Source organism: Phaethon aethereus, assembly GCF_964289735.1.
Source record: "Phaethon aethereus genome assembly, chromosome: 21".
Taxonomy (NCBI): Eukaryota; Metazoa; Chordata; class Aves; order Phaethontiformes; family Phaethontidae; genus Phaethon; species Phaethon aethereus.
The window spans coordinates 7,845,706-7,861,819 of NC_138597.1; the positions used below are offsets into that span (position 1 = coordinate 7,845,706).

A 16,114-nucleotide genomic window follows, 5' to 3' on the forward strand; every position below is an offset into this window, starting at 1 on the left:
AAGCCCGGCCTTGAAGAAGCTGTCTTCAGGTTTGCTGGAGTTTCTGAATAATATGGGCAGATCAGGGAGAAAAATCTGTTTATTAATGTTAAAATTAGCGACTGGGATGACCTACTAAACAGTGTTAATGACATCCACTGCAAATTAGACATTTTTACCTTGTTAACTTTGAACTTCAGTGACAGTTTGAGACTAATGCCTGCTCATTCTTAGGTAGGCATAGATGCTCTACATTCAGTGGGATTAACAGTTTTCAAATACCGATTGCAGATGATGTTGGGACAACGCTATAGCTCCCTAGCTGACTCTCAGCATGCAACAGCCAGACAAGTTTGATGGCATTTTGTTAAACTTTTCTCTATTTTTATCACAGTGATAAAAATAAATTACCCTTACAGAATGCATCAAAAACTTGGCTTGGTAACTTCACAGATACTTCCCAGTCATTGACTGCTCCCTGTTTGTTTTTATGTGCAACTAAATGTTTTTCCTTACTATTTAATTCGTAAGGGGATCAGGCAGTAACTTCCTTAGGTAGTCATGTTTTGATTCATGATAGGGACCATTTTTCTTCCACTGTTGCCTTGACAGTTTTAAATAGGTGAGGGATGCCTGGAATTTTTCTGGTGTAGGAAAGGGTTTTTGCAGCTCCAAAAAGCACTTTTGTACAGTAACGATGAAGTGTTCACATAGTTACCAGCATATATTTTTTTCTTCCATTTATAAATGTGATGAAAAGTTAGTTTTATTGGAGTTTTTATGATAACACTTGGAGATTTAATTGTAAACTAGCTAACCGGGATCTCTGCAGTAGAAATAACCATCTTAAAAGAAGTGCTCTTACTGTAGCATGCCTCATACTGCCACCCCAAGCCCATATTCAGTGCAATCTGTGAAAGATTTATTGAAACTGTAACTCATGATCCACAGAGCAGATCATCTGGCTTTTTCTCCCCATCTGTATTTAAAGAATACAAATAAGTTCATCTTGTACATTTTCTATCATGCAAGAATGGCAAGGTATGTTAACAACTAACAATCTTCTTTTTCCCTGCTGCTCCAAGTACTTGTATAACTGAACTAATAATAACTTACGGGAATAAACCTTGACAAGGCGATGCTGCTGAATCCCTCCTCCTTTATACTCTAAAATATTGGCGTAGCTGAAATAGCCCCTATTGCCACAGAGGGCTGCTTGTGGCTGCTCAGCTTCTTCTCTATCTTTGTTAGACTCTAGAAGATGCCACACAGACAAAACTTAAACCGTGTTATAAAACTAGCATTTTATCGTTGAGCTTAGTTTCTATTAGTATACATACTAGGGCTTTTTTGAAACAGCACTTGTTACATTGCTATAGTCTAAATGTCTAGAATACTTGAAGAAAAGCCCTGATACCTAATAGCGATAGCAAAGCTATGAGTTTGGAAGCTGAATATTAATTGATCAGTGTGCAGAGTAGTCTGTATTACTGTGGATTTGCCTTTGTTGCTTCTGTTGTCTAAAGGAAATTCAGTTTGTCAAATCAAGGAAAACTGCTTTGGTGTTAACCTTGTTATGAAAACAGAGTGGTACATGACATACATTTATCATCAGAAGTTGAACTGCAGTTAAGCTAAGGATTTGTGTACAGCTTTTGTCCTTTTCCCCTGAAGTCCACAGTATGCACTCGTTATTACGCTACAGGAGAAAGGGAGTCTTATGAATCATACAATTTTACTAATACCTTCAGCATGCTATGAAGGTTGGAAGACTCGTTATCCACACTTACATTTAGAGAATGAGAATCTAAGTTTTTCATTGTCCAAAGTTAAGAAAACTATTACATTTGTGTTAAGTACTTTTTAAAAAGACATGTTCTTACTATGGTCAAGAACTATGTTAGAAGAAAGAGAAGGGTCAAGGCAGAAACAGTTTTATTCTGTAAAACAGGAATGAAGTGCCTGTACCTTGCACAGGCAGTTACCAGTTTTATAATAAAGTCTTTTTCTCAGACTAACACAAGCTGTATGACAACTTTATAAAGGGTATGAGAGCTGAGGCCCTTGCGGTGAAACAGAATAGATTTTTCCTTTACAGTTGGTAGTGACGTAGGTAGATCAGTTTCTGAGGATGAAACTTCTCTCTGCACAGCGGACATTCTGGCTACAAAAAGAAAAGAAATTAGACAGACATACTGAATTGCTATATTTAAAAGTAAAAAAATTCAGATATAACCATTTAGCTACTTCTAGAAAATAATCAGCATCCATAATTAAACTTTTTTTTCAGGCCAGTTTGTGACCCAAGCTTAACCATGTAAAGCATTCTAAGCTAGCCTAATTTAAAGAGGAACTTGAGATGACATGGGTCCTTAAAATATGACTTTAAACCATGGTCATTGTACACAGCATGCAACAACTTCACCTGGAAGTAATGTCTTCATCTTAGGTAAAAGTGACCTCTCTGATTTTTCACCTTCAGGGAAGAAAGCCTGTCTAGCAAAGTCATCCAAATGGTCACTGTTTTTTTTAATTCAAATATTCTGTTACCCTTGACTATTGCTAAGTAATGCTGCCATATACTAATTTCAGAGGTAATTTGTGGTTTATTTTCCTTCTTCACGCTAAAAATAATGTCCTGTATTTTTACTTGCAGCTGAACTGGAACTAGCAGACTGCTAGTCTCTTTATTGCTGTCTTTACCCAAAATATCTAATACTGCATTATGCATGTTTTTACTCAAGTGTATTGCAGGGCAGCTTCATTGCAGAGTTCATTTGTCTTATGATTGCAGGCAGTTCTTAGTTGCTTTGTCCTGAGTTTATCATAAGCAGTTTCCCAACAAGGGCTGTGCTTTTGTGCTTTTACCTGCTATTTACCAAGCACTTCTGAAGCAGTAAGCCAAAACAAACTGGATGTGTTCTTAACAGTTGTTTTGGTGTTTGGTTGGTTGTTGGTTTTTTTTAATCTAGGTGGCAATACTACTACTTCAGTTAATTTTGCTAACAGAAAAAAACTACAGTTAGAGCCAGTATGAGAAAGCATTTACTCATGTATGCTATAAGTACTATTTAAAGATACTGACTGCATGTTATAAGATGCTCTTAATCTGTAAATTGGAGCTCTCCAATTTTTGTATCTGTGCGTGGTGAATCCAGTAGGAGGGTGAAAAGATTAGGTCAGCACATTCCAAAAGACTAAAAGTTACTAAAATGGTAACAATTGTTGTCAGTGTTAAGAAAAAACAAGCATAAGTCTCTGTAGCTGAAACAAAAATTCCTTTACAACTGCTCCCCGAGCAGTAAATTGGTCATCAAGCCTTTAGGGCAAAGAATAAGGTAAAGATGCAGTTACAGTGAATGGATGTTTTCAGATATGAAATATCAGAGTGTAATGCATTTTTAATACTGCCTACCTACAGGTACGTGCATCTGGAACAGCTTTAGAGTGGACAACAGTGCAAAAAATGAACTAAAAGAAATGTCCCCTAACAGATATAACTGTTGTCAGCTAGTGTAATAGTTAGGGAGGTAGATAGAAATCCATTTTGCATCTGCTTGTTAATTATCAGTTTTGAGTGTTTTCTTTGTTTTTTCCCCTATACTTGATTTTGAAGTGGACTAAGTTTTTTGCTTTTTTAAGAAGGCAGTACTCAGGAGTTAATATTGTTGCATTAAGGATATTTAACAATCTTGCTTATGTCTTTCATCAAATATCGTATTTTGAACACTGTGGTAGGAAATCTGTGTACAGGAAGTATTCCTCTAATAACTCATTTCTTCTGATAGCTCTCTGGTTAAATGGTCTGGAACACTTTCTGTTACAGTCTAGCAGGATCGTCTGGGTTTCAGGGCCCCTCTTTAGGTACCTGCTTCAGTTACACTTACTCCCAGGCTAGGGAGATTGTTTTCTGAAGGGGGCCCTCACTGACTTTCAGTTCTGTATCCCTGTGTAGGGAACTTGCACATCCAGCTGAAACATCATAACATTTGCTGCCTCCATTACATTTCTCTTTCAGAAACAAACAGCTGATAAGCTGAAAAATGCTAACTGGAGGGGCAGACAGTATGGCTTGTGTTAGGGAAACTACTTTTTTTCTTTTTTTTAAAGTATTAAATGAATCTGACTACCCAATAAGAAGAACATCTATTTTCACAACCTTGAAAACACATCTGAGTAATTCAGTAGATTACCACTCCCTCCCTACAACTAGATGAAAGTTTCTACCACAGCTTCCAAGAGCATTCAGGCAAGACTGATGAACATTGGCTAAGTCTTTACAAGCAAATCTGAAGTGACTTTTGATGTTTCCTGATTTGTGTCAGGGTGGTGTTAGGAAGGTACGAGCTTATCACAAGGTGCATTCTAGTTTGTGTCTTCAAATGGTGTATCTATCGTAGAACTTAACAGCTTGCTGAGTTATAGCACATACATAGACTCTGTGGCAAGGATTTTATTTGTAAATAACACTTTTATGCCTTTTTTCTGGCAAGTAGTTTTCACTTTTTAGAGAAAATAAATGGAGAACATCTTATTCCACAATGTCTATAAAATCCTTACTAGATGAATTCCGTTGTATTTCATTAATCCAGAGCAACATCCAAGTTTAAAATAATCATGCATGAGAGGTAGCTCAGTTTGGGTGTAACTTATTCCTTTTTACTGGAAATCAAGTGAAGAAGGCTTCAGAACATTATCACTTTTGTTATTTTCTTTGCAATCAGAATTATAGCCTAGGTCTGTAGATAAAGGAACTATCTTCATGTCTGACTTCCACAGTAGTCTGATTACATTTCAATGGTTGGGATGGAAAACTGCTCACCTTATTTACCTCATCTATGTAATGCATATTCTATTCCAATAAAATATATAGGTCCTGATAAGTGCTTGTGTGAGGATTTTGGGTACCTTAGTGAGAGAAAGGGTATTACTTCAACACTGAGGCTAAACCAGTATTTTCAAGTAGAAATTTTGTCACGTTTACCCATTCCAGCCTCTGTTTGCCCTTTTGTACTTACTCTAGTGTTACACCACTCTGTGATGCATTCCCAGCAGAACAGGTGGCCACAAGGTGTGGCTGTTGTATGTCTCCGTTCTTCTAAACACAAAGTGCAGCGGGAATGGCGCCCAGTAGTTTTTTCCTTGGTCGTATTTCTAATTAACATAGTTACATATTACTTATTTCTCACAAGCAGGTTAAATAAAATTATTTGATAATGCAATGCTAAAGTAAACTCCATCTTCAAGTTTTAACCCTTTTTGTGAAGATCTCAAAAACATGAAAGGAAAGCATGAAATGTAAGAGATGCTTAAGAGAGTGAGGAATGCATCAAACATTACCTTACATCAGGTTCTAACTTAAGTTAAAAGTGTCACTCCAGTGTTCTCCCTGTTCATGAAAGCTATTACATTTCCCACCATTGCTTTCAGCTCTTTCCTAGCAAGTAAAAATCATCATACCTCTGATGAGGTAGGTTACGGTGTAGTTTCCATTCCTGCCTTGCTCTCTGCTTCTGTTTGAGGCTGTACATTTGAACACCAATTGTCAGAAGAAGATGGAAGAGTGAAATTACTCCAAGAAACTTGTAGCTTGATCGAATACTCTGATCTTCTCCTTGCAGTCCTCCAAAATGCAGCTACATAGCTCACAGAAATAGAGAAGTTTCATTACCGCGGTTTTAGGAAACTCTGCCCCTCCCCATATCAATACTCTTAATTTGAGAGGTTTCTTCTGTCCAAAAAAGTTTGACATGTTTGTAGGACTTATCAACCTCTTGTCTTTCAGGAGATCCAACATGTCCTGGATGCATCTCAGTCAGTCTACACTTAACTGCTGTTTGCGCAAGGATCAGGCGTCTTGAGTTGTCTGTCTGTCTATCAAAACTGCTGCTTTAATTGGTTTGGTTTTGTTATGTAGTGCTGAGCAAATAGTCAAACACCTCTTTTCCACATTGACATGGGGAATTTTTGAGGAGTCTTTTGTCTATACATATTTCTGGGCCAGCGGCTGATGATTTTTTGAAGGATACTGATTGAAAAGACCATGTGAAATTAAGCTCTTCATATAGAAAAATGCTATCTAAATGTGTACTGATTTTTGTTCAAAACTATATTTAAGTATTTTCCATGGATTTATTAAACCAATTCTCACTTTTTCTGTATGTGTAGAAGACAGACTGGACTAGATAGTGTTCTGAGGTTACATAGGGTATTAACTTCTGACAGTGCATTCCCATTTATTAACCATAACCTTTTGACTGCAGGGACTCATAATCCCTCTACATAGTATTAGAAATTTCCCTCTCACCCACTCTGCCCATATTACAATCAGCTACAGCCAAATTCTACATCCCTTTTACACACGTGGCATCCCAAAAGAGGCCAAAATACTGCAGTGCTCACCATCTTCAAATAAGAAATACATCCACTTACATATGTGATTCCTGTGATTCTTTTAGACAGGTGATAAAAAGTGCCACTTATGTAGAATACTGCCAGATGTAGTCGACGAAGCACAGGTATGCATTGCTTAAGAACAGACACAACTTGTAAGACTCTTTTCTTCTGCTGTTCTGTAAGCTCCCCAACTTGTTTCTGTATCCAGTTTCGCATTAAGGTCCTACTGGATAAGCCAAGTGCTGGGTTGCTCTGCAAGGTTCTGGACTCATCAGCTTCCATCTGCAACTCATGTTCCAGATGCAGCAATCCCTTTTCTAAGCAATAGGGTGCTACAGTATGAAGACAAACGAAGATGGCCCGTCGAAGAACAGAAGGTACCCTTTTCTTGGTTGAGTCAACTTGAACTATGTTAACATACTCTTCACCCAGAGTCTGATAACCTAAATAATGCATGCAACAGAAAACGTGCAGGGTAAGATGGCAATTGCAATGGTTAAGCAGTGGTGACAGGCTGCTCAGGTCAGAACACATCAGGTTTTGGAGTTTCAGAAACAGTTGCAATTTTTTGTATTGAATGAGGCAAGCATTATGTTTACATGAGCAGCTGCAGAATCAGTATCTGCAATGGTTTTAGGCTTAAAGCCTAAAGGGATACTTTTTCAAACTGTCATGCATCCCTTTTTTGAAAAGAACTTTTGCTTTTGAAAGAACATATATCTGGGTTGATAAACTGCTGCATCTGAACTCATACTTTGACAATTTAGTAGTTTCATATTTAATAGAAATATCAACCAACAACTCCGTATTAAACAAAATTACTGTCAAGCAGTCTCATTCCTGTTGGTGGTCACCAGCAAATAGCAGCCGCTAAAAGGAGAGACTGCTCCTTTTTCACACTGTTGGGAGAAATGCTAAATAGGAAGTTACTAGGCACATTACCTGACAAAGTAGTAAGGACGAAGTAGGCAACGTCGGAAAGCAGTTCAATCTCTTTCCTCCATTCCAGCCACTTCTTGGCCCCTAAGGCATGGGGATCAGTGCAGTTACTTCACGGAAAATTCAGGCTGACCTAAGCCCTTCTCCGGGCCTCTTCCTAGGCCAACACTGGAGGACGCCCCCGCGACGGGTCGGCCCACCTCCATCACCCGACCCGAAGGCTGTACGGTAGCACGCAGCTGGGCGGGGGCCTGCTGCCACCGGCGCGCTTACAGCACCGACGGTGTCACTGCGGTCCCGCCCGCCCGCCACAACGCCCAGCCCGGCGGCCCAGCCCCTCGGCAGGGCCCGGGGTCGAAAGAACCGTCCCCCGGAGGCATTACCCGCGAGCCCGTGCAGCGCGGCGCCGGCCCCGCTCCGCAGCCCGCTCCGGTACAGCTCGTCCTTCTGCGCGCAGCGCACCTGCTGCGCCGGCCCCGCGGCTGCCGGCGCCATCGCGCGCGGAGGGACCCGAGATAGGGCGGTGCACCGCGCGCGCGCCGGGCGGCGCAGCGATGCCGCGTCATTGCGGCCCGCCCACGCAGAGGGCAGGCGGCTGTCTGAGGCGGCGCCTCGTCAGGGTGCGGGAGCCGGTTCCCTCCGCCGCCTCGGCGCAGCGGCTGCCGCCGTGCGCCGCTGTACCGTTAGTGCTGTTCTGACAGCCGTTGGCTGCGGTGCTGCCTGGCTCCAGGGACGCGGCCTTCTGTGGGGCTCCCGTCGGGTGCCGCAGGGTGGGTGCCCCGCAGCCCAGCCGGTGCCTGGGCTCGGCTCGCTGCCCGCCACTGCGCGCTTCTTGAGGCGTCCGCAGAGCAGGCTAGCGCGGACTCGTGGCCTCCGCCCTAAGCGGCGGCCCAGAAACCCGGGCCGTGTCTGGCTGAGGTAAATTGTGTGTGCCAGGCGACGGCGCGAGTCCGGGCTCCCACATAGCTGCTCTTGCGGGCCGCCGCGCGTGCCGGGGCCCTGCTGTGCTGGGTGCGGGAGCCGCCCGGAGCGGCTGGGAGTGTTGGCGTGCGGTATTACCAGCGCGCCCCAGAGCCCTCGCTGGAAGGTGCGTCTTTGTGTAGGCCGAAGGCACCCAGCCTTTCGGGGCGCTGCGCTGCTTGTCCCTGAACATCCGTTTGCCACAGCGTCTCAGCTAGGTGGTTTCCTCTTGTGGTTCACTCACTGGTAAAAGGTGGGGCTTGGAGAGCTAAAGATCCGTGAACATAAGCGTTACCAGCATAGCCAACAGCGTTTCTGATAAATGTGCTCTTGATGTTGTGCCTGACTGCTAGTTTATTGAGGGAACTGAGCGTGGACTCCTGTCTAGCGACGACTCTTGTCATAAGGCTTATTGGCCTCTTGATGGAGAAAGCCGGAATCACATTGCCTACTACGGGGCTGTCGCAGGTGTGACTGGTGCTGTGGTATGCTCCCTACAATCGATGGCCTTTCTAACAAAGGTAGCAGCGTTCTGAAAGTGTTTGCTAGCTATATGCATCTTGAAGTCTGCTACACTCATTTTTGTCAAAACACTTCTTTTTTTCTGAGCTGATTTTAATGTCACAGAGTTATAAATTCAGTTTGCAACGTGCTTAAGGGAAGGGGAAGTTAAACAGTTCTACGATGTAATTTATTTAATTGAGAAAACTACTTTCACTTGGATTAAAGTAGATGCTTCCCAGAAGAGTTTACAGACTAATGGTGCAGTAACACACTTGAAAGTAACATGAAGGAGTTGGAGCTTGTAATTTTTTTTTCTTCTCAGTGCTGAGAAACGCAAAGAAAGGCTACCTACTGACAAAGAGAAACACAAGTAAACTGCATATTTGTAGCCCTGTAGTTTTCAGTACTCTTATTAGCAATGCAGCTTAGGGAATCAAAGTTCTAATTTAACTGCACCAGAAGTTGTAAATTGTAAGTAAAGCTGTGATGAATCTTACACTTAAATAATACATTCCTATCCCTTCCCTCCCTGCTCCAGGTGCATCTCACATTTTTAATTGGTAGTGTATGAAAGGGTGTATAATGTAAATGAAATTGCAGATTGTTCAATCTATATCTATAAAACCAATGCAACTAAGGAAAACATTAGAACCTATTGAGTAAAACAGTAGGGGGAGCACCTGCCCAAGAAAATACCCCATGTGAAATTTTCACCTCTAGTGCGCAATTCCCACTTAGATCTTGATGTATCACGGTGATCTGATATGTCCCAAGTTAAGAAACTTGAAGCTGCTACCCTAAATTATTGCATTAAAAAAAAAATAAAACTAAACCCAATTGACTAATCTTTGGGTCATTTTGTTCAGACTTCCAATTAACCTCATATGTTTTGTTTTTTGTTTAAAGTGAGAGCTATGATTTCCATGCTATCTCATGTGTCCAACAGCTCTATTGTTAAGAAAAATATCAACCGTGGGAAGACTATGGTTAAAATTAGAGAACTTGGTGACTTTCTCACCACAAAAACACTAGTTGCTATGTCAATGTTGCACACGCAGTGCAACAAGTGCATCCTAATCATAGTTTAATCTTCCCACTGTCTGTGATAGGTAGCATTTCCTTCATCTTGTGTCCTATGATTTCCTTCAGCAGTCAAGAGGTTATATCTCTTAAATCAGTTGCACGTGAGAAAATTGGAACATAAGGAGTCTAGGGGGAGTTAGGAGCAAATGGTGATATTTTGTTAGACTTACCAGCTTAGGGTGGCATCTGCTTGGTTGTGAACAACTGTTTGAGAAGTTGATTAGATTGCTAGGTGTAACTTCTCAATTTGTGCTCTGTATGAGATAGATGTTTTCTAAGTGTGCAGGGTAAATGTTCGTTGCCATTTTATTTAAGTGGGTAAATATGGTTTTCTTGTTTTATAGGTCAAGAAACCAAAGAAGAGCTCAAAAGACTTTTTTTTGCAAAGCTGAAGTGCTGGCTAATGAGCATTTAATTATTAAATTGGAAACCATTTATAAAGCTGAAGATAAGTTTAAGCTTCTGATTTTCATTCCTTAAAAATTTGATATTTTGGGGGTATTGTGTGGTAAATAATATTCTTTCTTTTTCTTTTTAGTGGAGTTAGTTATTTTTAACAGCACCGTCAAAGTGTATCCGAAAGCTGTAAGAAGAATGAGGTAATAAACTCTTATAGTCTGGTAGAAGTTTGTGTAACTGATTATGTGGTCCATTCCCACTTTTTGTGGTAGAAAACCCAAACTGACCTTAATAACAGCTGAAAATCCAAATTGTAAGCAGTTTTCAGTGCTGTATGGTACCTGCTTCAGTTTTGTGGGCATTTTCTGTTCTTCGCATCAGTGTTTTTATGGGGTCAACTCATTAATTATTTACTGATGGTTTTGAATTCACACATTAACTGTTCCTTATCATCACCTAGGGTTCCAGGCTGCCAAGACCCTGTTCCCACAAATGTTAAAACATGTGTTTAACTTCTCTGCATGTGACCATTCTTGACAAATTAAATGGATTTTGTTATATTCTAAAAGTTAATTTGGTTTGTGATATTTTGAAGGTTGGGTTTCTAATGAGTACAGCAATAAACATATGTTCTCCTCTCAAAAGGAGGATGGTTGTCCAAATCTAGAAAATAATTCAAAATATCTTTTTGTTTTGAACTGAGGAGATAATGTCTACCCAAACCAAAGAGATTATTTGGCATGACAACTTTCATGTATATACCGTTGAGGAGAATTTACCTCTGGTTTAGTTAGCTGCCTGCTTGCACTGCAAATTGCAAGAGAGGGATAGAACTCTCTCCACCTCTCATGTGTTGTATTTGATTATTGTGGTAAGGGAACACATTCTTAATTTCTTATTTCCAGCATTGTGAATAGTTGAGGCAGCTGCTGTGTTTCACATGAGAAGTTGGCCTGTGTGTATAACAGTAATGATATTTCTACTAACCTAATAACCTAAGCAGTAAAGTGTATTAAGCTGAAAAAACATAGACCGTGGCTCTAGTACGTATCAAATGCTGCCTGCTAACCTGGTGAAAGTCTCTTGAATAGACTGTATTGTGAGAATTACTGTCTGGATTATTGGCCCACTATGATTCTTTACCAATGCTATGTTTCAGCTGATACCGGAAGTGACATGGTGAAACACCCTGGGATGGACAAGGCTAATTGTTCCCTTCATTGCATACAGCAAGGCCAGACTAATGTTAGTTGTTGCACAGTGACCTGCAAGAAAAACCTATGTTTCTTCTACTTTGTATTCTGATTGATATTGGCAACTGCAAAAACTGCCGTATCTCTTAAGTAAAACGCAGCAGCTGAGTTTTAAGCTTTTGCAAGACAAATTTCTGTGCAGACTTTATTTCCATTGCATACCGCTTTACTTTGCCTTATAACAGACCTGATAAGGGAGTGAGTTGCTTTACAGACGTTAACATAAGGAAGTCCAAAATGTAAAACAAACTCGGTGCACAGTAACGATTAACTTTTCCTCCCACATGTTGCTTGTCTGTGCATTATTAAATATGGTTTTACCTCTGCAGACCTGTTAGTATAGGAGAGGTTTGGAGCACAGCTTTCAAACAGGGCAACAGGCAGATGTTGCAGTTTCCAACCTGAAGAACAGGTTCTGCAGATGTAAAAGGAACGAAATGTCTGTTCAGGATTGGTGCCACCCCCTGATTCCTTTCGCCTCCTCCCACTTTGAATTTGTTACCCTGGAGCTGAACTGTTTGAATAAGGCCTGTAAGAGCGGCTTTGTGACCAGTGGGCTGGGAGCCCTTACCATGTGCGATGTAGGGCGGAGCCTTCACCCTCGGGCCCTGCACTTCGCTCCCCCCGGTTTTTGTCACGCTTCTGAAGGTCCCGATGCACGGTGCCAAGAAGCTGCGACAGCTTGTCTGCACTGTCCAGAGAGAAGCGACAAAGGTGTGTGGGTTTTTTTTTTTTGCTTGGTTTTGTTTTATTTTAATATGCTACTTTCGGGAATCATTCTGGTGTACTTCCAACACTTTTCCTCAGTCCTAGAAGTTAGCAGCAAATTTTATAATGTGCTACTGCAGGAATGTATATAGCTTTATGATTGCGACAGAGAATGGAAAGAGCATGATGTATAATGCTTATTTTATTTTGGTCATGCTTTCTCTTGTTCATGAAAAAGTTCAGGAGCCTTGGAATTCTGTTAGTCCTAAGTTTTTAGATTCTCTGAGCTTGTAGGGATGAAGCAAACCGCATTTGTGATTTAAGTTTAGACTTTTCTAACTGGACGACTGCTTTCTTCAGCACGAGGGACTAGCTTTCATTCCGAAATGATAACCTGAGCCTTGAGCTTTCCCAGGTATACTAAGCCAAACTAAAACTGACTTGGATAAGAGAAGTTGAATGTAAAATAAACTTTAGATATTTAAATAAAATACCAGTTAAGTAATATAAATATAATATAAACCTGTCTGATTCTGTGACTGAACAGTTGGTAAGTTTTAGCTTGGAAGGAGAGAGACGCATGACCCTTCAAAAAGGTATTCCTTGTTTGGCTTTTTTTTTTAATTGTTGTTTTGGGTTGCAGAGAAGGAATTTTCAGTTCTTTCCTGGCATAAAAATGTGGTTATGATTGCAGAGATATGGCAAATAATAAGGATGGCCAAATTGCTAGTGCTCGTTATGGCTTCAAGTGCCTCAGGCTCCAGAGTTTAGATGTAGATCTTAAACATACCCCAAATCCTAAGGGTGATAATTTCTACAATCAGTTTTGTTTCATGGTAAAGGTAGGTTCAACAGTTAAAAAATAAAAGAGAAGTAGAATAAGATTCACTGCTGACTGCAGTAAGTTTGAGATAGGAAATTGATGCCATCTTCAGAATCTAGCTCAAAATTAAGTTGTTTCTTTATTGTTCAGAAGAAAGCGGTCAAAGTTTTGTCTATTAAGAGAACTTTTTCTATTCTTCCTGACGGGGGGAAAAAACCTTCAGCTGCGGATAATTCTTTTTTGCCTAGTAAGATTAGGTATGAAGGAACTGTTTAGTCCAAATGAAGGACAGAGGATTGTGAGGGAAGGTCAGTGACTACTGACTAGTCATCTAAATGCGGGCGAGGTCGCATGGTGTCATAGTTATTGAATTCTAATGACCTCAGTATCAGTGTATGAAGAACAGATGAATAAATGCTATCTTGTCTCTGAGCTCTTCGGTAGGTGGACAACTTGTTTTATATTGTCTGCTTCTGGGCACTGAGGGTTGATTGTATATAGACTAGAGACCACAACTGGATATAGATACATTTGACGTGGCGGACCAGTTAACAGTGGGCTTTTTTATTTAATAAGCAAACTATTTTACCAGATCTACTTCTGTCACACATACTTGTATAATATAAGCTTGCATAACTGAATCTTGAAACACTAGAGGGTTGCTAATTCTTATATTTACTGACTATGTTGGGAAGATCAGCTGCTATAATGCATTGTATTTTGATCCTTCTCAGCCCAAAGAATCTTTCATTCTGATCACCTGCCTAAGGTGTGGCTTCCTGTCTAAAGCCAGGAGAACTTTAATATGACTATTTTTCGTTAGTTTGTCTAATCCTTATGTTAGTCTTGGAAAGTTAATTTTTTCTCTGATTGTCCTTGCAACTCATGGAGATTCTCATCTTCTAGAACCACAAGTTTTCTAGGGTCACAGATACATGGATTGTTTGTTAACTTATGCCTTGTCATTGGTAAGTAATTGAGGCTTTTCGATGGAATGTCTTGCCTGTAAATTCCTGTTAAAACCACTGCAAAATTTTCAGTCATTTCTTGCTTTTGGTTGGTTTTTGTTCTGGCTTTGCAAAAATGATAACTTTCTCGTTTATGGCCAAGCTCCTTTTACATTATCTGAAAAGGCTTTTGTTTTCTTCTTATGTGGGATTCATAATTTCTGTAATTTATGCTGAATTAAAAGCTCCTCCATACTTAGCCAAAATGGTCTGAGAGCATCTAAGTGAATGTTGCTGCAGGAAATCCTTCTCACTGTGAGAGCTTGTTGATAACACTCATATATTGTAAAAAGGTGAAAGACTGAAATTCTTTTGTAAAAGAACCTTTACTTTTCGTTAGGAATAAAAGATGTAGAGTGTATGGTTCTTCTAAAGTTCTGTATCCACAGCTTCAGAACACTATAACCTTACTTTAGTTTTAAAATAAAATGTACAGAGCCCTCAGCTCCTAAATATAATTCAAAGGGACCAACTTATTTGTGAATATTACTGGAATTTGTTCTTGCTATTCCTGTTAATTTGTCCAGAGCTGAGAAAATGACTGTATAAATTAGAGTGGGTAATAGGATGAGGCTGAAGAGATTTTTCAGCAAAGACAGTCTCTCAGTTACTAAGGATCATCTGAATTTACTGCCATACGTTTGTCATCCACCAAGATATCTCAGTTCTGCATTAGTTAACTATAAAATGACCCGCTGCTTCCCATGAAAGACAAATTAATCTGATCTTACTGTTGAATAGCGTTAGGCCTGAATTTCCTTTCAGTTACTTCCACTGTCTTGGCCCTATTTGTGAGTTAACCTCTGCTCCCATTGGTGTTGCAGGCCTCGCTAAATTATGGCAAACCCTCCTGTATATCACTTATTGTGAATAACTCTTAGTGGCATATGTGAAATGAGTAGTAGGTATAGACCCTGCATTCAGGATCAGATGATAGCGAAGGCCTGTATAACACGAGCCAGGTCCTTTTCCGAAGGAAAAAGTGTTCTCCCTCCCTGGCCCCTGAACTAAGCATAATATACATGGCCGGTTTGCAGAATGTCTGATCCCAGTATTTGCTGCAAGTCGTTATGAAGTTCTGGACTTCCACATTAGTGTTTAGAATACAGACTCTAAATCGGTAAGGGAATTTCCAAACCTTTTACTCATTGTTTAATCTGCCTACATTTTGTGGGGGTGGAGCACTTGCCTTCAGCACACTTAAGTACACAGTAAAGTCACTGAATAGGTACCTGTAAAACAGCAGGCTGTGACAAATCTTTACACATGCTTAGGCAAAGTTCTGATTTCCTTCCTGTGGTTTTTTGTACATCACTGTCTGGCAGACTGCATGTGAGTCTGTGCATTATTGATAGAAATTTTGAACATAGACATCAGAACAAGCAGGTCTAATGCTTCAGTATTTAGAGAATCTTGGTTTCTGTTGTTCTCCAGGAGGCATAATGGATAACAAAGGAACAGTAGTAGCTGGAGTCCACACGTGGAAAGTTCTTTGACTTTCAAATAGGAATTGAACAAAAATCCTGAAGTGTTCACTTAAGAAATGAGAAAATGAAGGGAATAGGGTTCTGGATGGGGAGATAGTGTTTCAGGCTACATGTCATGAACAACTTCCTCAGGTGCAAAATGGCCACAATAAAATATACTCTGAGTCAAGTGCATTGGACTCTGTTGATGAGAAGAGCTATGTAAGAATTTTGTTGCTAAGCCTCTGGCTGCTTGAAGCTAGCCTGCAAGCCTTTGGATCTCATGTTAGAGTGCTCACTGTTTGATCCATCTGAGGCTGGATTTCAAACATTAAAATAAGTACTGAAGTAGTTTTAGAAGTGCAGTTTCCCCGTGTCTGTGGGCCTGAAAGCATTAGCTGTGTGAGGTTTTCAGATCCATTTGAGTCAGAAATCCAGCATGCAACTTGAGAGACTGATTTTTCTATACCTGGCTCTCATCTGGCCCTGCATTTTTTATTGTTTGTCACAGCTTCACTTGTTTCCATCTAATTAAGGAATGGCTCCTGGAGAATCTTCTGACATTTTAATAGTTGTCAGGAAGCTCTGGATTGCCTC

General features: G+C 40.4%; 1 protein-coding gene across 1 annotated transcript; it reads right to left on the reverse strand.

Moving 5' to 3' along the window:
• Positions 1-2,071: 2,071 nt before the first annotated feature.
• Positions 2,072-7,809, reverse strand: PEX10 (peroxisomal biogenesis factor 10; the record flags this gene model as incomplete). Its single annotated transcript, XM_082009403.1, has 6 exons — positions 2,072-2,143; positions 4,998-5,133; positions 5,440-5,615; positions 6,412-6,818; positions 7,318-7,398; positions 7,698-7,809. 6 exons carry the CDS (start codon positions 7,807-7,809, stop codon positions 2,072-2,074), a joined length of 984 nt encoding a protein of 327 aa, XP_081865529.1.
• Between the last annotated feature and the right edge of the window lie 8,305 nt (positions 7,810-16,114).